General features: G+C 43.2%; 1 protein-coding gene across 3 annotated transcripts in view; it reads left to right on the top strand.

The window, feature by feature from the left end:
* Positions 1–22,071, top strand: part of C11H1orf21 (chromosome 11 C1orf21 homolog) — a 238,657-nt gene that overhangs the window by 118,092 nt on the left and 98,494 nt on the right. For all 3 annotated transcript variants that reach the window (XM_074047266.1, XM_020177073.2, XM_074047265.1), the window contains exon 3: positions 16,476–16,570. In XM_074047266.1, the coding sequence (XP_073903367.1) occupies positions 16,476–16,570 (95 nt within the window). The remainder of the gene's footprint in view (positions 1–16,475; positions 16,571–22,071) is intronic.

Here is a 22,071-nt window from a genome sequence, read left to right as displayed (position 1 = left end):
CTGATCTCTGCCTCTTAGTGGCTAGGATTACAGGTGTGAGCCACCAGCACACTTTTGAAAAGGACAACTCTGGCTGCTGAGTAGGGAACAAACTGTAGGAGACAGGAGTGGAAGCAAGTGATCAGTCGGAGGTGGGATCTGTCCATGGAGGCAGCACACCCAGGGTTGGCTTCAGGGTTTCTTTTGGAGACTGGTCAAGTGTGTGTGTTCTCAGAGTGCATCTTTAGCAGAGCAAATCCACAGCTTTCCCAGCTAGATGGGAGTCATAAGCGGGCGTCTGTACATACAGAAGCTCCTCTTAGTTTGGTGTTCTGAAGCAGTGATATAGTTTGAAGCCTGGCAATGTGGGATGAATAAGGAAACTTGAGTATTTTGAAAGTAAAGGCTTAATGGAGATGACCTGAAAGATTCCTGGTGTCAAAACCCTCCATTACCATTTTCTGCTTTGTTTTTGACCATCTTGATCAGAGCCGTTTGATGCTAGCTGGGATATAGACAGTAGAATTAATGGTGACTTTCTTTCTTCAGTGTCTGGGGCTCAGCTCTGCTGTGCACAGGCATAGGGCGTGGCCCAGGCAGAGTCCTTCCTGGTCTTTAGAGTGTCCTGGAATGGAGGTGCCACTGGTCACACTTCATCTAGTTCACAGAACCCAGTTACACGTCCTTTCACTCAACCTGAGTGCGAGTGCAGAAAGGGATTTGGGGACACGCACTGTTTGTTGGTTGAGGGCCAGGGAGCCTGCACTGGCACGCCCACTGGTCTCATCTCCATTCCCGTAATAACTGGTGGAAATGTCCCCATTCTCCTGGCTCTTCCCTTCCTCCGCAGTCTTGGATTCCTGCAGTCTTTGTCTTCCTAATGGTATTCTGAGCTCCAGGTCCTTCTTTCCCCAGCCTGCACTCAGTTTTGATGTCTGTTCTCAGCATCTTCACTGCTGACAGCTTCCCCACATTGCCCCAAATTGGAGTGACAGCTATAAGAGGAGAGAATGGAGACACAAAAATCATAGCTTTCTATGCAGGCAAACCAAGCGCCCACATATTTTCCCATGGTAAATCTCCTTTCTGGTTTGCACTGTTAACTTTTTTTTTCTTTTTGGTGGCACTGGGATTTGAACTCAGGGCCTCATGCTTGCTAAGCAGGCGTTCTACCACTTCAGCCACTCTGACAGTCCTTTTGCTTTTTAGTTTGCTTTTCTTTCTTTCTTTTTTTTTAATTTTTATTTTATTCATATGTGCATACAATGTTTGGGTCATTTCTCCCCCCTTTCCCCCACCCCCTCCCTTACCACCCACTCCGCCCCCTCCCTCTCCCCACCATCCCCTTGATACCCAGCAGAAACTATTTTGCCCTTATCTCTAATTTTGTTGAAGAGAGAGTATAAGCAATAATAGGAAGGAACAAGGGTTTTTGCTAGTTGAGATAAGGATAGCTATACAGGGAGTTGACTCACATTAATTTCCTGTGCGTGTGTGTTACCTTGTAGGTTAATTCTTCTTGAACTAACCTTTTCTCTAGTTCCTGGTCCCCTTCTCCTATTGGCCTCAGTTGCTTTTAAGGTATCTGCTTTAGTTTCTCTGTGTTGAGGGCAACAAATGCTAGCTAATTTTTTGGGTGTCTTACCTATCCTCATACCTCCCGTGTGTGCTCTCGCTTTATCATGTGATCAAAGTCCAATCCCCTTGTTGTGTTTGCCTTTGATCTAATGTCCGCATATGAGGGAGAACATACGATTTTTGGTCTTTTGGGCCAGGCTAACCTCACTCAGAATGATGTTCTCCAATTCTGTCCATTTCTTCATGGCTGCATAAAATTCTATTGTGTATAAATACCACATTTTCTTAATCCATTCATCAGTAGTGGGCATCTTGGCTGTTTAGTTTGCTTTTCAAAGAGGGTCTCGTGCTTTTGCCCAGCTGGCCTCAGCCCAAGCTCCTGCTACCTCCACCTCCTGAGTAGCTAGAATTACAGGTGTGTGCCACATGCCCAGCTTGTTTTTGAGACAGAGTCTTATTAACTTTTGCTAAGGCTGGCCTCAAACAACCATCCTCTGTCTCCATTTCCTGAGTAATTAGAAATAAAGGCATGAGCTACCACACCTGGCCTGCACCACAGTGCATGACTTGCACTGCTAAGTTTTAAGAAAAGATGTCAGGGCAGAGGCCAGAAGTGGTGGTACATACTATAATTTCAGCTACTCAGAGGTGGCGATAGGGGTTGAAATTCGAGGCCAGCCCAGGCAAAAAAGTTAGTAAGAACCCCCATCTTAACAAATAAATGTGGTTGCTCACACTTGTAATCTCAACTACACAGGATTGTGGTCTGCGGCCAGCCCTGAGCAAAAAAAGTACAAGATTCTATCCAAAATATAGAGCACAAAAAAAAAAAAAAAAGTCTGGGGGTGTGGCTCGAGTGAGTCCCTGAGCTCAAACCCTAGTACAGCCAAAAAAAAAAAAATCAAGGCAGTGCATCTTTTTGTCTTTCTGCCCTCCCTCACTACCAGATGCTAATCACCTTAACAACATCAGTAGTCTTCAGGGTGCTCAGCAAAAGATCTTTCTTACAGAAGAAAAGAAAAATCACCTGTAGCTAGTCCTGATAGATATGTAAGCCTTTTCCCAGCCAGGGCAGTCACTTTGGTAGGAATCTGGCCTCTGGCTATTCTTTTGGCCTCCACAGGTTGTGGGGAAAAGAGAAGACAACAGAAGAAAGGTCTCAGAAGATGAGATTGTAAAGTCAGTCAAATGGCCGAGAGGAAGGGAACAGGTGACAAAGGCGGATTAGAAGGGGCTTTAGTAAGCCAAGGCCAGGCCCACCATGGAGCTTCCTGAAAGAGTCACCCCTCAACCGTTCTTAGGAGATGGTTCTTAGATACTGTTCAGTATCTTAGAAGAGGTACTGAAGTCCTAGCTCAAGAAGTGTCTCAAGGCCAAAACCGGGAGTGGGTGACCCACCTGCTCTGTAGGCGTCAGCCACCCCAAGTGCTGACATTGGCTGTTTCTGGAAACTGACATGGTGGGGGTACAAAAGGTAGTAAACCTGTGATTGTTGCTCTTCTGATTCTCACAGGGTATATGCACCCTGACCCCAGACTTCCTGTCTCCTCTGTTAGATCCTGTGGGGGCCACGGGGGTGGTGTGTGTGGTCACCCTCAGGCTTGATCAGGTGAAAGGCCTCTTTGCACTGTGTGTGTGCAGCCTCAGACGTTGACCAGGTGATGAGGAGTGGGCATGTCCAGGCCATGCATCACACTTGAAAGGCCTTGAACTCAGGCATTTTAACTAGCTTGGGCCTCTGCACCCAAGCAGCCTCTCAGAGCTACAGCTCCCGCCTTCGAGAAGGCTAGAGGCGTGCAAAGGCACGTGGGCTGTCTTCCGTGTCTGAGTACCGCTATGGAGCTCTTTGAGGCTTTGCTGTGGATTGAAAATGTGTGACTAAAAGCATCGAAAGCCTTAGAAATTACAGATCCTTTTGAGGAAGCTGAATGGAAGGTCAGCTTTAAGAACTTTCAAGATGTCTTAATCTACATCTAAATAACTTAATTAAAAATAGATGGCAGGAGAGGCTCTGTAAGGACCACGGCTCCATCAGTGCCAGCACTGGCCTCTCCCTGCAGAGCCTGCCTTGCAGTGGCTCCTCCACACTAGGTAAATTTAATGGAATCGTCACATGCCCTTATGAAGGGATCCTCGTCCCCTCTCTCCCAAAGAGAAATAGTCAGAATGGCCACTGTCCTCTGCCAGCAAGCTGAGCAGAAAGTGGTGCTGACGTAGACCTGCTCAAACCTGTGGGTGGACACGAGTGTGGCTTTGTACTGTGTTGTTCACCATGAAGCCACCAGAGAACAAGCGCTCCCTGCTCTCCCCTAAAGAGCCATTCTCTACCACCGTCAGCAGCGCACTTTGGTCTCAGAGGGGAAAAAGAAGTTGGCAATTCCTAGCCACTGATCTTTTGTTTTGTGAGAGAGAAGCTCTTGTGGTGGAAAGAGGTGCAGACTCGTCAGAGGAAAGGAGGGCAGAGCGCCGCCCCCTCCATCTTGTGCCCGTGAGTGGCCCCACCTGCCAGCCCTGGCTTCCAGTGGCTCTTCAGTGACAGTCAGGTCGTGGATGTTTTTCTTAAGCAGACAGCTATACCATTTTACCACAAAGTATATCTCAGATGTGTTTGTCCATTTTAAAAATTCAGTGGCACTGCTTACACCAGGGGATTACTTGTGCTGAAAATGACTCAACCCATTTCCTTCCTGCTCTTGTTAATAATGTCACTGCCACCAAAATCTTTCTAGCTGTCTATAACCCAGACAAAGCCAGGCCCCTGGAAGCAGCACCAGTTCAGAGACAGTAAGAACCACCAGGTATTGTAAAACCATTTAAGTTTCTACTGGATAATCCCTCAGAACCCGAGGAGGAATCTCATTCATGAATCTGCAGCTTTCTGCCATTCTGGTGACTTTTTGTCTATTTCTCTGTCTTTTGACAACCTCAAAAATCTCTCCCTTCTCCCTAATCCTCTGCAACCATCCCTCAGCCCAGCCTGTGCAAGGCTTCCTGCCTGCCAGGATCCATTCTGCTCCTCTCATTAGCTCTGCTCTCCTGTGTCTGCACAGACTGCTGTGGTCCTAACCTCCTCACCCCTTCTCCATCTGCATCACAAAGCTCTCCGGCCCATCTGGCCTGCCTAGGTGGCCCAGGGGTGGGGTCCCCATGCTCAATGCTGGGACCTTTCTCAGTCTTGTGTATCCCAGAATCTTTTCTTTATCAGAAATTCATTGAAGTCAGAACCTAATGAAAGGAATTAAGTCAGATGGACATGGAGCTCATTAGGATGTGCTTCTTCCTTCACATACATGCACGCTCACACACATGTGCACATCCGCACACGTGCCATCGCCCACAGAGTTAAGTGTTTAAAAGACAGCCATACTAGTTATGGAAAGCTTCTGGAACCATCACATCATTTCTTCCTCCTAAGCAGACATCCTGTGAATTCATGACCTCTGGTCCTCAGCGTGGTGAGGAAGCTATAGACCAGCAGAGACTAATTGACAGCCCTGGGAAGGCAACTCATATTTGGGGCCCTACAGATGATAGGGTGTTTTGTCAGCTCTAGATACAAACAAGGGCATGGGAAGGCACTGTTTACATATTATCACATTTTCTGTTATTGATCTATGGTTTGCCCTAAAAAAGAATATCAGTGTATTTATCGTGTGTGTGTGTGTGTGTGTGTGTGTGTGTGTGTATAAAACTAAAATTATAGACTGAACTCTCACTTACCTGAAATGCTTGCATTCAGAAGAGTTTCAGAGTATTTTTTCCAAATTTTGGAATCTTTGTACATGCGTAATGAGATCACTTGGGGATGAGTCCCAAGTCTCAACACAAACTTCATTTGTTTCATATACACTTTATACACATAGCCTAGGACTGAGAGTGTGGCTCAAGTGGTAGAATACCTACCTGTCTAGCAAGCAAGAGTTCCTGAGTTCCAATAAATAAATAACCTATACACATAACCTGATTATAATTTTTTTTTTGGCAGCACTGGAGTTTGAACTCAGGGTCTCACGTGTGCTAGGCAGGTGCTCTTACTGCTTGAACCACTTCCACCAGCCTCAAACCACAATCTTCCCAATCTCTGCCTCTCCATTAGCTGTGATTTCAGGAATGAGACACCAGTGCCTGGGTTAAAATTTTATATAATACTTTTTTTTCCCAGTATTGAGGTTTGAACTCAGGACCTCATGCTTGCTAGGCAGGCATGCTACCACTTGAGCCATGTCCTGGGCCTTTTTGTTTCAGTTAGATTTTGAAGAGTGTCTCGCTTTATGCCTGGTGCTAGCCTGGGCTGCAATCCTCCTGTTTGTGCTACCCTATGTAGCTGGGGATAACAGCCATTGGTTGAGAAGGGTTCTTGCAAACTTTCTGCCGGGGCTGACCTTGAACCTGAGTCCTCCAGATAGCCATCTCCTGAGTGGCCAGGATTACAGGCTAGAGCCACCCCACCCAGCTGTATAATACTTTTAATAATTTTGTGCACAAAACAAAGTTTGATGGTAATAATTTTCCACTGTGGCATCAGGTTAGTGCTCTAGAAGTTTCCACTTGGAGACATTTGGGATGTTGACTTTTCAGGTAAGGGAAATGTCTGACATGAAAGGCTAACTTGAGAGTGACTTCCATTAAGGGGAGGGCACATCTTGTGAGGTGTAATTGTCTGCAGGCTTTATAATGGTTATCAAAGAGAATTTTCCTTTTTATCAGAAATTTATTTCACTACACATTTGTGAGAAATTCTGAGAGTCCGGACTCTGAATCAGACTGTCCAGGTTGGCCCAGACCCCCATCCAATAGCTGTGCAGCTAGCGGAGTGAGCAAACACTTCATGCCTTGGTTTCCTTCTCTGTGTCATGGAGACATTAATGGCCTGCTTTGTAGAGTTCTTGTGAGAATTAAATGGGTATGGTATGTCGAGGTTTCAGAACTAGCTCCGTAACAGGTACTTTTGCTGAAAAGCACTTACTCCTCACTTGGCCCACAAGGTAACTAAAAGCAGCAGAAAAGCCTGGCATCCCTGCCTTCATTTTGCATCTATCTCTTTTCTCTTAACACTTTGGGTCAGACTCCCGCCTAACTCTGCAGTAGGCATGTGAACCACTCACGGAGTCTCTGTCTAAAGTCGTTGATCTCATCCCCCTTCAAGGCTGAAGACACACAGATGTGAGTAACTGAGGCATCTCACTGTCAGCTTGTACAATGTCCTGTTCCAGACCCCATAAAAGGTACCTGAAAGTCACCAGTCCTAAACCTGCAGTCCCTTAGGTTGCAGGAGCAGCAGAGCCTCCCAGACAGATCACCCCCTGATGAAATCACCCCACAAGCAGGATTATCCCCTCAAGCAATAAGAACTTTTTCTTTTCTCACCACCTTCCAGAACCAGAACTGAGATAATGATCAACCAGAATATACTTTGACCAAGACTGCTTTTGCCTCAGTTCTTCTCTGTTTAAACCTAAAGCTGGTGTCAGTACCCTGAAGATGGGCTGAGATGCTTCCTTTCCATCTGCCCGACATACCTCTGTTGAATAAATCCTTTCCTGCCTTCTCACCTTTTACTTCCTTTTGCATTCTTTGGGGAGAGTGGGCAGATCTGACATGTTGGAAATCCCAGTCAGCCCTCTGTTCTCGGACTCCAATTCTAGGGTTGAAACATTTAAAAAAAAAAAAAATCTGCAAATGACAGCTGTTATTTCTCTTTTTCCTCCTTAATGAAAGAAGACAGTGTTAATTTTATTGCTTAGTCTTAATGCTAAGAACATATATCAGAGTTGCAGGTGTATAGCAGAAGGCCTTAAAACAAAGTTATCTTTCAAAATAACAAGTTTTTGTAAAGACGTTGCATTAATTGCTGTGTATTAGAGAAAATAAACCCTCGGTTTTCTTCTGTTAGATGCAGTGGTGGCCAAATCGTTTGTTTGCATGTGGCACTGGGGTTTGAACTCAGGGACTCACACTTTCTGTGTGGGTGCTCTTACTGCTTTAGCCACTCTGCCAGACCCCTCCCCCCACACACACACTTTTTTTGTGATAGCTTTTTTTTTTGAGATAGGGTCTCAAGAACTATTTTCCTGGGCTGGCTTCAAACCTCAGTCCTCCTGATCTCTGCCTCCTGAGTTGCTAGGATTACAGGCATGAGCCCCCGGTGCCTGGTGATGTGGCAGTTTTCTTGATGCTAGCCATGAAGATTTGATGTACTTAGAACTTTTATTCATATCTCTGTGGTTTATAAATTTGTCCAAATCCTTTTTGAATCCATTTGTATTTTACACCTTTATCATCCCCTGAAGAATTTGCTTCCTATGCTTTGTGGTTTTTAAAAAAAAAAAAACACAACTGGTGCCTGTGCATGTAGTCTTAGCTTCTTGGAAGGCTGAGAAAGGAGGATTGATTGAGTCCACGAGTTCGGGACTGCCGTGCACTATGTGGATTGGGTGTCCACTAAGTTCGGCATCAGTATGGTGACCTCTGGAGTTGGAGACCACCAGGTTGCCTAAGGAGGGGTGAACCGGTTCAAGTTGGAAATGGAGCAAGCCAAAACTCTCATGCAGATCAGTAGGGGGATTGTGCCACTGCCCTCTAGCCTGGGCATCACAGCAAGACCCATCTCTAAAAAAGTTTTTAAAAAATACTGCCAAGGTGCCATGGCTCATGTCTGTAATTCCAACTACTCAGGAGGCAGAGATCAGGAGGATCACAGTTTAAGGCCAACCCAGGCAAAAAGTTAGTCAGATCCCATCTCAACAACAACAATAAAAAAACTGGGCATGGTGGTGCACGCCAGTTATCCCTACTACACTGGAAGCATAAATAGGAGGATCATAATCCAGGTTAGCCCTGGCCAAAAAAACATAAGACCCTCTCTCAAAATTAACCAAAGCCAAAAGGACTGGAGGCGTGGCGGGAGGGGGGGATGCATGGCTCAAGCAGTAGAGTACCTGCTGCCCTAAGTTCAAACCCTAGTACTGCCAAACAAAGCAAAACAAAAACAGATATGGTGGTTAAGAGACTCAGACCAGCCAGACTTTGAATCCAGCATATCTGCTTGACCTCTGTTTGTCATATTACTCATTTGTAGCAGGGAGTAAGGATGCCAGCCTCATGGGGTGACAAGGGTTAAGTCAAAGCAGAAGAGAGGAGAGATGCTGGCTGGGCTTCTGGACAGGCTTTATCTGGAATGGTTATCAGAGGAGCCGGGAAGTGCTATAGCAGAGAGGATTTAGTGGACTTCAGACTTCTCAAGAGCCCCAGTATTTGGGTGCTGGATGGAGAACCAGCCCCACTGGGAGAGGCAGAGCAGGACTTTTGGGAAATTAGAGTGATGGCTGTCAGAACAAGCACGCACATCTCTCTCTAGGAGCTCTTTGGGAGCCCTCCGAAACCTCAGCCACCCAGTCTGCTCCTAAGTTGAGCATTGTTGCTGTGTAGGATAGAAGTGGAGCCCTACCCATAGGGAAGGCCTTCGTTTGCAGGACACATTCCTAAAACCAGGCCAGATCTGGGTCTTCTTGTGTCTTTTGTTGGAGCCTGTCAGAGATGAATGTTCTGGGGTCCTTAATGACTAGGCAATAGTTCTTTGGCCATGAATAATGAACCCCTAATGGATGAAGGAAATGTGTTGTCTGCCCACTGCAATGATTAACTGATTCAGGAATGGGGACTGAAGTTCCAGTCTTAATTATTAAAGTGCTGTGGTGCAAAGATTTATCATTTTTGATCCTCCCTGTGGAACCTGAGACCTCAATGCAGCTGAGGGCGCCTGTCACCTCATCCTCTCAGAAACATAGGCAAGCTGCTAGAAGGCTGAGGACTGGCACGATTGGAGGCCGGGACTGCCTGGTTAGGATCTCTCTGGAAGAGATGGCAAGGACAGAGCCATGACTTCAGTGCTTAGGTCCTAGCAGGGAGTCCATGTCACTTTCACAGGGGAGCCTGACTCTGTTGGATTTGCATCAGAGATCTTCAGGACTCATCCTGTCAGCCTGTTCTCTTGACCTCCCTCTACACCCCCTAGGGATTCTGCATGTTTGCCACAACAAACCACTGCAGTTCCCTCTTTGCCAAGCTGTCTCTGGCATTTGAACTCATGGTCCTCTTGTCTAAACTGCTCCTTCCCACAAGCACCAGTGTTCCCCAGGACTCCACAGAGAAGGGTCACCTCCTCAAGACTCCCTAACCTTGGTTAAGGGTTCCTGCTTTCTACTCAGAGCCAACACCTACTCAGGTGCTTCTCATGACCAGAAACACTCTGAACTCTACTTGCTTGTTTTCTTACCTGCTCCCCCACTGGCTGTGAGCTCCCGCACAATAGGACTGGCTTCCTGCTCCTACACACAGCCCTGGGACTGAGCATGGTCTCTGGAACTCAATAAGTATTGTTGAAGTAAGAAAAGCAAGAAACAGGAATGGACCACGAGATAGATGGCAGACAGTCTAGCATTTGACTTAAGGACAGAAAGCAAGTACTTTCTTTCATCATCATGTTTGAATTAAAATCAAGAGTGTTTTTCCTCAGACCTATTTGGACCAAAAAGATGTCCACAAAGTGTTATAATTTACAGAAAGTTCAATAAGAAAAAGAAAGTCAATTTAAAAAATGCCACAACTCCACTAAGAAATAAAGGGCAAAAGATACGAGGAGACATTTCACAAAGAAAAATACCAAGGCATGATGAAAAAGTATCTAGTTTCACTAGTAAAATATGAAACACCAAACTGAAACAAAAATCACATACTGTTTTCACCCTTCAATTAGTTGCATACTGTAAGAAGGATAATTCCGTTTATTAGTGAGTGTGCACCGAAATGGGTCTTACATGAACTGTCTTAGTTCCCCTGTACTGCTATAACAAAATACTCCAGACTGGGTGACTTCTGGACAACAAATTTATTTCTCACGGTTTTGGAAGCTGGGAAGTCCAAGATCAAGGCCTGGCATTTGGTATCTGGGGAGAACCTTCTTACTGTATCCTTTCGTGGCTGAAAGCAGAAGGGCAAGATGGACGAACTCATTCCCTCGACCCATTTTATAACAGCATTCGTGAGGGTGGAGGCATCATAACTTAATTACTCCCAAAGGCCCTACTTCTGATACCACCGTAATGGAAGTAAGTTCAATGTGAATTTTGGAGGAGACACCATCATTCAAACCGTAACAACCACCAAAGCAATAGTAAGCATGACCACAAGGCTCTGGTGTTTGTTTATCTCTTGTTAAATGTAAACAAGCATTAGGTTCCACTAGTGGGATACGAAAGGCATTGAGAGTTGCTGTCTTAGTGACATTAACATATTTATATTATAAGTTATCATAAAGGGAGTATATACAAATAGGTACATGTTTATAGTTCCTCTAGTAGAAGTACAATGGTTAGACACCTCTCACGTCCAGTCTCCACAAATTTAAAGTCTAAAAACATAATTCTCCTGTTTATTTTTGAACAACTTATATTTTTAGGTCATTTAAACTTGATGTAGCAAACAATTTTATTTTGAATTTAATTTTTCTTTATTAGGGTGATTTGATACAAATTCTGGAAAGAACTGATATGTCTTCTATTAAAACTACCAAAGTTAGAAACATTGCAAACATTAAGAAGCATTTTTTAATTATCCTAGAAATCGCTTAATAAGAACTGTTACATTGGAACTGACCAAATCACTTTCTTAAAGTGAGTTGATAGTATTTATTGTGAAGGCCCTGCCTGACTCAGGTTTGATAGTGGTGTCTGAGCCTCTATTTTGCATGTAAGATTGTTCCAAATGCAGAATCCATCCTGGTGAGCTGTGGGGATGAAATGAGGTCAACGTGTATGTGTTGTGGAATGTGCTCCAAGCAGGAGACAGGTTCTCAAAGCAGGAGTTGTCCCCTCTAGGCAGCTGGTTTTCCTTGGGCATGGCTTCCTGTCCTACTCCACCCACTTCCCTCCATGCCCTCTGCATTGATGATCCCAGAGACCCGCTCACAGTAGGTCCTCAGCTGGTTCTGGAAGGTGATTTCCACAGCAGGAATGATCAGAAGGGAGCCAGGCTTAAGCCTGCTGACACAATTAGAGCCTCCACTATTCTCTGTAATTAAACTTCTGTTCAGTCCATCAAATACTGCTCACTGACTTAGTGCTACAAAAATGAAGAAATAATACTGCATTTTGGAGGTTAGGTTGATAGTTAGATGAGCAAGTTTAAAAAGCATAACACACTGATGCATAGTTCGGTACGGAAGTTAAACTGTCGTTATCATCCCAGCTCCCCATTTATAAGCCGTGTGAACAAAGGGAGAGAGGAGATGGTGGGAGGGAGGGACACAGATTGGGAGAAAATATTATTAACTGTAATTTTTCTAAATTTGATAAAAATCAGCAATCCACAATCCAGAAAGCTCAACAACCCACAGAGGGATAAAGGCAGGGTTCTGCTGGCTTGCCCAATAGTGACTCTCCTGCCCCCCAAAGTAACTGTGACCCCCCCTCGTTCCTCCCATCCATAGAACGCATCTAGTCACATTTTTTTCCTTTTATGCTGCAGTCCCTAGAAGTATACCAACTAGATAGTCCTAATTTAATAAGAATTACCTTTTGATTGGGCACAAAAGAACATCTGAGAAAATAAAAGTTCGAGAAATGGCCTAGGAGACGTTATGGAGATGCTACAGTAGGAGCAGGGGCAGAGGCCTGGAAAGCTGCAGAGAAGCTTGGGTGACACCAGAGATGCACTTTGCCTTTTATTATAAATTGTATGATTATTATTATAAGTAGTAGTAGTGGTGTTGAGGATTTAACGCAAGGCCTGGCACTTTCTAGGCAAGCGCTCTATCACTTCAATCACGCCCTTTTAAACTTTTCCTTTTAAAACATTGGCCCAGGTCCAACCTTCCAACCAGGAACAGAGAAGATGTTTCCTTTCTCCTTCTCCACCTGCCTGGGTAACAAGAGCACCTACTCCCAAGACCTATCACCAGGGTCATTGTACTCTCATGGTAAGGCTCAGCTCCCAGAAATTCAGTGGGCTTCTGTTGAATAGCCAGAAAGAATGCCAACTCTTCTTATGTAGTTTTTGTGCAGAAATACACGTTAAAGTGCAGCCTGTTCAAACGTAGGGTTTTGTTGTCATCATTTACTTTTCAGTGCTGTCCTTGTTAGAGAACACCAGTGTCTTAATTCCCAAGCAGGTCCTTGTCTTTTCCAAGTAGCTGAAAGTCATCAGTGTGACAGAAAGTAATTAACCTGTGTGAGTTCTCATTCAAGAATGCATGGCTATATACCTGGCTTTGCAGGTAGGAGACCTGTTGTAAGGGAGCCTTTCTAATGAGTGGAACTGACTTGAAGGAACTAGAGGAAGATCAGATTAGAGCGCCTTTAGCAGGCCAGGATGATTTAAAAGCCGGACATTCTCACAAGCGTACACATTAGATGGGGAAGGAGAGACAAGGCAGAGGTCTCTGTGCGTGTACTAGAGGTGCTTTCTCTACATGTCTGAATGTGGAGCCTTGAAACCTGTTTAAGTCATTTCAAGAAGGGGAGTCGGGGGAGAGGGAGAATCGCGGAGGGGATAACCAAACCGGGGTACAATGTACATATACATGGAAATGTCACAATGAAACCCCCTATATAACTATAATATACCAATAAAAAACATTTACAAAAAAAAAGGGAGGGGGAATCTTAAAGTTGTTTTCCAACTGGCAAAAATCCAGATCTGCTTTGACACCTTTGGACCCAGGCTTCTTTTGATCAATGACTATTACCAAAAAACCTGTCCCCTCCCTGTTATAATCTCAGGAATAAAATGCTAAAAATGTCACCAAGATAGCACTTTTACCCCAGATCTATTTTGACTAGCACAGCCTGCAACTGTTTACAAGGAGGGAACAGGGAAGCAGCCGACTATTCCTACCGTGCATCTTAATAAGGCACCTGACAAGATCAATAGGAAGAAAAGAAAAATTGTGAACAGGTGTGTGGGAGCCAGAGGAAGCTGGTCCTTTTCTCCCCACTCTTAATCAAGTTGGCACATTGATGTGATGCCAGGACCCTCTGGCTGGTAGCGGTGGCTGTCCTCATTGCTTCCAGTGTAGGCTCTGACAAAAGGGGCCTGAAGTCCCAAATTAATTCCCCTGTGCCTTTGACAAAAGGAAATCTGAATTTCAGTAGCGATTGTCTCACTGTCATACCCGAAATGCTACATTCGTCCACCCAGAGGCCTGTCAACAAGGGCTGTTCCCGACGGCTGTATCGCCATGGAAATGTGTGACACATTTGTTGATGAGTTGTCTCTTTCCAGATGGACATCTTCATTCCCACCACCAACCTCTGACAAATTTGACAGCCTGTTTTTAAGTATCTGCTTGGTCCAAATTGTGGCTTATCTATTTCTTTCATACCATGATAGATTTTGGTATGTGTGTAAGTAATCTTCGCTGTTTATTTCTTTCTTCTTTCTTTGTACACAATCTTGTTATGTTCCTCTGACCCCCCTAGGGCTAGCCAGCCGGGGTTGTTACTGACTCATTAAAACCTATCTGCTTTTTAAATTACTGGGGATTTTGTCCTGATGGGGAAAAAAAAAAGGAAAGAAAAAGCTCGTGTCTTGGAATAATGCTACTTTGAAAGTCATGTCATCAAGAGCTCTTTCATTTCATTGGAGAAAAACATTAGAAAAAATTAACAGTTTGTCTGCTACTTTCAGTTCAGTTGTGTCCCTGGGAAGATAAGAAAATGAAGGCTGTTAGGCTCTTCAATGTGTCTACCTTGGACCATAGAAAGATGGGAAAGAGCGGTGGGAAGGGAAGGGTGAATGGTCCTTTCTCAGAGAGACTATTAGCTCTGCAGTGTGCAGAGGAGTGTGCAGAGAGCCAGAGGATCTTTCAGAACTTTCTGCTTAGGTTCAAAAGTGTTGTGTGCTCTTTCTCATCCTTTATGTGAGGGTTCGCGTCCTACTAGAATTGTGATATTGCTATATCTGTACTTATATGTCATATATATTTGACATAGATATCATATATATAGCAATTACCTGCTATTAATATTTACATGGAGACTTACCAGAATCAACTAAGATCTCAATTAAGTTCAGTTAAACATTAGCAACTGTCTCAGCAAGCCATGATTTATAAGTCTTAATGTCCCAAACTGAAATTGGGAGGCTCATTTTTAATATTTATGTTTTTGCCTTTATTTTTATCTCTGTGGTTACATTGGAGGCATAATTTATATCTATTCCTTTTAAACTAACAATTGTTTTTCCAACTTCTGAGTAAATAATTCTTAATGAAATGTGTTGCTATTATTTTTTTCTCTTCTGAATACCAAATTAGAATGTGAATTATCTTTTTTGAGACATGTGTTCTTTGTAGTCCAGGCTATCAAACTCACTATGTAGCCCTGGCTGTTCTTGAACTCAAGATTCTCCTTCCTCAGCCTCCCAAGTGCTGGATTACAGGCGTGCACCTCCACACCCAGCTGTGAAATTCCCTTATGGTGTAATTATGAATCTGAATCCATTGATTACCTTGTTAATGCATTTAGGACTTACAATTCCTTTAGGCCTCATTACTGTAATTTCATATCAAACTCTCAACTTTTTTTAAAAAGAAGCAGAATCAATATCTTGAATTGTAAGGTGGAAAAAACAAGTGGCTTATTCATGAACATGGAGTCTTTACCCAGATATGTGCAAAGAATATTCTTAAGAATGATAATTTTGAGAAACATTTGATCAGCATAATTACTTGGAGAAATGTTACTAGAACAAGTATCTTTGGAGGTAGTATGTTAAGAGGTAGTATGAGTAAACCTGAAATGACCTTCAAAAGTAGTATTATAAAAACTAAAATATAAGAATACGGTCACTACACCTAATTAATCATAGGCAATACAAAAATATATTCCAACTTCTTAAACTGAAATACAAACCCTTTTAGCGATAGACAGCTGTCTTTCATTGTTAGGCATTACTCCTTACCATATGCTTGGCAGTCATCAGTTTGCTGATGAAATTTTTTAGTGCCATAATTTCTGTGATTTTTTTTTCCCACAAATTGGACCCAAAGATGACTCAAAAGTCACACCTGTTTTTGAACTTAGTGTGCCCAAGTCATTTCCTGTTGACAGGAATCTGATGAAAATGTCATCGTTGTCATCACCAAACTTCTATCCTGGAGAAGAGTTTGAGCTGCCCTTCTTCCTGAGTTCATCCAGTGATGATACTGACATTGGGATTTATGCCTCTCTGGCTGTTGCAAAGTGTAGGTTCCTTCCATGGACCTCCATGCTCTCCAGCCTTGAGTGATAAGCCTCCCTATTAGATCTAGTCGATATTATGGCTCTTCATGCCTGTGAGCTTACAGAGAGACTCAATTAAGGTATAGGTTAATAAATAAATAGATCATATGTAGCCACTACATACTGCTCAGATTTAATATAAGGATCATAAAAAGAAACCTTTCAATTTCCAATTCTTTGTGTCTGTTAATCAGTACAACTCCTTAGTCATAAACAGTACTTTGTTTTTCCCAAAGAGAGAAATGAAGGAGTGAACATGTCATTAAAGGCATTTTAGATTAATATTCTCTTGGGGGGGAATGAGGACATTCTCCTCAGTCTTAGGCTGTATGTGGTGCGTCCCAGTGCATGTCAAATGGTCTTTAGAGATGGGGTAACCTATTTTCCCTCCATGCTCGCTCTCTGTGGAAGGACCAGGCAGTGGTTCTGTACTCCTCAGCTGCATTTGGAGTGCTGAGCCCTTCTGGTAGACGGAGGAGAGCACTTCAGAGCAGATACAAAACACCTGGTTAAGTTTTTCCAGATTGTTCCAGATGAGCCACCTGTAAGGACCAGGGAGGAAAGGGTCTAACACATTATGCTATTGGGCTTCTCTTTGCAGAAAAAATGATAGATGTGTTTTCTCTTTTTGGCACTCAGATGAGTATAGGATCAAACCAGTGGAAGAGGTCAAGTACATGAAAAACGGGGCAGAAGAGGAGCAGAAAATAGCAGCCAGGAACCAAGAAAACTTGGTAAGAACTGAATTTTCTTTTCACCATGACTTCGGGTAGCACCATTGTAATAAATCCACACTGCATATTTAAGCTGCAGCTTACACACTGGCACAAGATTTCTTGAAAATGCTGAGGCTATTTATAGCCTGCCTGGAAGCTGCACCATTCCTCCTGTATCCTGTTTGCCTCCGAATAAGCCCTTTTTAAATCTTGATAAGGAATGCTGCAGAGAAAATACAGCAAAATGACTAATGTTTTCAGAGATCCAAATTTAAAGGGAAAAAAAGCATGATGTAGAGTTGAGATTTATGGGAGGAGACCGTTTCCTCCTTCCCCTCTTCTGACTTTTATCCAGTCAGGATAAATGGTGAAGTTTCATTGTTCTGGACATGTAATGTTACACAAGTTACCTTTCAAGGACAAATAATGCACTTCTGAGGGTCCATACCGTACAACCACAGTGTTAAAGGAATTGCGGGTTTTGAGACAGTGGGAGAAGGGTAATGGTACGAAATAGAATCCTTTGCCCTCAATACGATGTGGTATACACATTCTGACATTATATTACACCTCTATAAAAAGGTTTAGCTAATTATCATATTAGTTGATTTCCTTCAGGAAGTTAAAATTGTTAAGAATGTGTTTTTACTAGTGGTTTTGGTACAAAGTAATTTTGCTCTTATTTTGTATGCATTGTATATTTGGATTATTTGCTTTCTTTCATGATTGAGTGGATGTATTTTTAAGAATGTATTTTTTATCCAAATTATTTTCACTTCACTTACACTCCTTTTGCTGTTATTTGCTTCACTTTTATTTTCATGATTTCTGCTACAGTGGAGGGGCTGGCAGAATATTAAGTAGTGCTCATGAGTACTGAGGCTGTCATTTTCCAGGACACACTAGTGAATATCAGAGGCAATTTTTTTTTTTTGCTTTATTCTCTTCTGAATATAGGATTTCATGGACTGAAATACTAAACATCAATAAGTGAACATTTTAGGCCATTTTAAAAGAATGAAAATAAAGGGCGGGGTATGTAGCTGAGTGGTAGAGCTCTGGCTCACCATGTGCAAAACGCTGGATTCGATCCCCACCACAACCAATAATAGTGAAAATATTCTAGATGATGAAATGTTTCATAAATGGGCTCTGGAGTTAAAGTATGACGAAATGACAGACATTCATTGTACCTACTCTGATGATGTATATATTGGTACTGGGGTTTGAACTCAGGGCTTCACGATTGCTGGGCAGACACTCTGCTACTGAGCCACACCACCAGCCCTCAGTGATGGTATATTGTTAACAACAGTTCTTTTTTTTTTTTTTTATTCATATGTGCATACAAGGCTTGGGTCATTTCTCCTCCCTGCCCCCACCCCCTCCCTTACCACCCACTCTGCCCCCTCCCTCTCCCCCCACCCCCTCAATACCCAGCAGAAACTATTTTGCCCTTATTTCTAATTTTGAACAACAATTCTTAAGTCCAGGAAAATATATCTCTGACTAAAAAGTAAAAGTTAATCAGACTTATTGTATGAATTTTTTAAAATTTGAATGGATAAATTGAGGACCTAAGTAAGTGAACTGTCTGACTTTTTCCTTGCTTGGTATAGTTTTGACTTGAGTTTTAAATACCATCATCTTCAACAATAACATTTCTTTTCTTTTTTTTTTTTTTTTTTTTTTGTGGTACTGGGGTTTGAACTCAGGGCCTACATCTTGAGCCACTCCACCAGCCCTACTTTTTGTGATGGTTTTTTTTTTCCCCCCGAAATGGAATCTCACAAACTGTTTGCCCAGGCTGGCTTTAAACTGCAGTCTTCCTGATGTCTGCCTACTGAGTAGCTAGGGTTACAGGTAATAACATTTCTGTTAGAAGCTGGAGAGGTAGTGTTGAGCAGTCTGACAGCATCTGCCCACACTGTTGGATCTCAGGAATCCTACAAGAAGCAACACCTCTCATCTTAAAGCCGATGAGTTTTGCCTCAGTGTGCCCCTGTCCTATTTAAGGACAGTACAACCTTTTCCCTTCTCTTTCAGTTTTGCTGTCTGTCATCTCTGAGTTGGTGTATTCTTTGTCAGCACTGTGGTCAGAATTAGTAGTAGTGCTTTTCTGTGCAGACTGAATGGAGTCTTGAAGAGAGAAACTCTGGTCACTCTGACTTATTTCAATATTATCTGTAACATTTCTCACTCCTTTACTCTGCTAGCCAACTAGAGTCCAGGCTCCCAACAGGAGTTTCCAAGTGTGTAAAGTTTGATTAAGAATGGGGAGTAAATGGTGATATTTGATTCTGGAATTACCATACTGCTTTCTAGAATTAAAAATTCTTTGCACTTGTCTGAGGTACCCACTCTATTGAGCACTGATCATGCATGTTGTTTGAAAAAAGTGAGTAGTCGCCTGTCTTATATTGGAAGGTGGGTGAAATAGACTTAACTTTGCTTTTCGCAGCCTTTAAAATAATTTAAGAGTCAAGAAGTTCTAATGTTCTAAAGAGTGATTTTCAAGATGTAAGTCAGTATTTTTAAAAAAGATTTGTTTTTACTCAAACTGTTTAAATTAAGGAGCTCAGCAAACAGACTAAGGCCACTGTAGGGTGTGCTGGGAAGACTTTGGAGGCAGAAGCTGCTTCAATTCAGATCTCAGCTCTGCCCCTTGCTGACTGTAGAGACAGTCTACTTCTCCAGCTCCCTCCCATCTGATGAGGAAAACGCAGTAGTGCTGTGAGGCTCAGGTGGTGATGGGGAGGACTTTGAGTACTGTGCCTTGTGCCTGGCAAGCATCTGGGAGAGGAAGGCACTTTTAAGTACTATGCCTAGTACCTGGCAAGCACCTGGGAGAGGAAGGCACTTTGAGTACTGTGCCTCATACCTGGCAAGCACCTGGGAGAGGTGGGTATGATCGGGTAAGACAAAGGGAAGAGCAAAGTCTGCTGGAGGTTTTTCCTTTGTCTTAGTTGGTGAGAGATTTCTAAATGAATACTTTGGATTACTGCCAGTGTTACATGTAATTTAAAAAACTGCTCTGAGTCCACAAAAATATTTTAAGAAGTGTATTTTGAGCATCTTTTACGTACAAAGCACTTAGTATGCATTGAGAGATACAGGATACTTAAAGTCACTTTTCTCAAGGAGCCTACAGTTCAGCTGAGAGAGCACAGTTCAATTCAGCACATATTCATCGATTGCCCCTTGCATACCATGCACTCTATTATTCAGAGAAACAGAAATAGGGAAACAACTGACCTTCATTTTAAGGTGTTTGTGTTGTAGTAGAAAAGGTAGGTACCAAGTGACTATAAATATAACATAATAAGGTATGGAGGTGCATACCTGTAATCCTAGCTACTTGGAAGGTAGAGATAGGAGAATCCCCCAGGCAAAGTTATCAGAAGACCCTATCAGAAAAACAAACTTAAAAAACAAGGATTGAGGTATAACTCAAGTGGTAGAATGCTTGCCTAGCAGGTATGAGCCCTGTAGCACACATACACCAAAAAAGAATGAAAGAAAGGGAAAAAAAGAAAGAAAAATGCTGCAGATTTTCATGTCTGTTGGGTATCAAAATCAGGACCTGTTTCGTGAAGGACCTGGTGTGTATGATGAATCTTAAAGTGTATGGAAGGAAGACAAGTACCCCAGGTAGAAGTGACAGATGGAGAACACAAGACAGTGAATAAAAGTGTGTCGTCCTGTTTGAGGAGTAACAGGAAGGGGAAGAAGGTGCCCAGTGAGCAGTGAGAGAGGCTCCATTTGTTGGGCCAGGGATTGGCAGGATGGGTTGGGATTTGGGAACCTTTTGTGGCAGCAATAGATGTAATGTGGATTGGTGTGGGGAGCCAAGATGGGATATCTGTCGTAGCAGTTTCTTAAGAGGCAGCGAGCCTGCGCTGGGGTGGTAGCAGGAGCATAGAGAAGAGTTGGGTAAGGGCGCAGCAGGACCCTACAGCTCATTAGAATAAAAAGAAGACAGATGTCAGGAGATAATGGTATTCCAAGGTTTCAACCTCCCAGAACGATGGCAGGCTGCCAGTAGATGGGAAAATAAGTAGCGAACTGGATGAAATGGTGAGATTGATAAGACATTTGCATTTGTTAAAATTATAAGGTGTTCATCCATTCCTGCATTCTTCTTGTCCATCCTAAAAAGATCAGAGGATAGCACACAAGAGAGAAAGTTAAGCCATAGCACAGCAAGACAGGAAGGGCAGAAACAGAACACCTGTGTGTTGCAGATTCTTTGGCTCTCTTAAGAATTGGATATCACCAAGGAACATGGGATATAAATCCTACCGTCAGGAGCTCACTTTATAGTAGCACACAAAAAGTGTGACCTAAGCCACCACAAGGCAGGGCTCAGTGTGAAAGCAGAGGTTGGTTCTGAGCAAGCAAAGCTTTAGGAACCCATGGAGCACCCATGTGGAGAAGACTGAGACAAGGGAAGCGAGGTATGGAGTCAGCAACACCGGTGGTGCATGAGTGAGTGAGTGAGCACAGTGGGACTTGGGTGTGCATTTGGGTTAAGTTGATGGCTGAGCACTTGGGTAAAAGAGACAGTCAAAAGTAAGAGAAGACATGGTGCTCACAGGTGGCACAAGGACCCAGAGGCCCAAGACTTCCATACCCTCTGCATATGACCTGTGCCCACGTGAGGCTTTGGTTTACACCGTGCCACCACCCTCTCTGCTCACAACATCCCTTCCCTGAAGGATTGGGGAGCCTTCAGTTTTCCTAAGGTTGTACACTCAGAGCCCAGCTGGGAGCCTGCCTTCTCTGGGGACTCCACGCCTTCATTTTTGCCTGTTTGCTCACTGGGATGTGAGACCGCAGAGTCAGAGTCACTGCCTCGGAGAAGTCTCAGTGGACTCCACCACCTCTCTTAGCTGTCCTTTAATCTCTTAGACTACATTTATGTTCCTTATGGTTCTCAGCACAAATCTTTTGAATAACTGAATAACGTTCTTCTTTTAGACTGTAAGCTTGTGAGGCTAAAAACCTTATCTTTTTGACTTATGGTTAAACGCCCAGCACACAGCAGTGCATAGTATGTCATAATTGCCTAAAAAATGCTTAAACTCTCCAGTCACTTGAGCCCTTGACCACAGTTCCATGGCTAAAGGAGATCATGCTGGTTTCCTGAGCCTGGTGATGCATCATTTCTGTTCTTGATTCAAGGATATGCATTTATCCCAACTTTCATCATTGGTAAACTTCCATGTAGTCCACTTTGCTTCTGTCAGATTCTACTTCCTTCTTAAGGAAGGTGGTGTGAAGCATTGGCTCATTTTTTATAATTATAAAGATTATTCATGCCCAATCTCAATATGAATCCCAGCTTCTCCATTTCTAGCTGTATAATTTTGGCCAGATAGCTAAAACTTCTGGTCTTAAAGATCTTCATCTGAAACCTTGGAGTACAAAATTATTCAAGTATTAAAGAAAATATGTGGGGAATATATTTAGTTTCTTAGCAAAAGGAGGCTTTCTTAATGGAGACATAGAGAAAGCAA

The sequence above is a fragment of the Castor canadensis genome, chromosome 11, assembly GCF_047511655.1.
Source record: "Castor canadensis chromosome 11, mCasCan1.hap1v2, whole genome shotgun sequence".
Taxonomy (NCBI): domain Eukaryota; kingdom Metazoa; phylum Chordata; class Mammalia; order Rodentia; family Castoridae; genus Castor; species Castor canadensis.
This window is presented reverse-complemented; position numbering and strand designations above follow the sequence as displayed.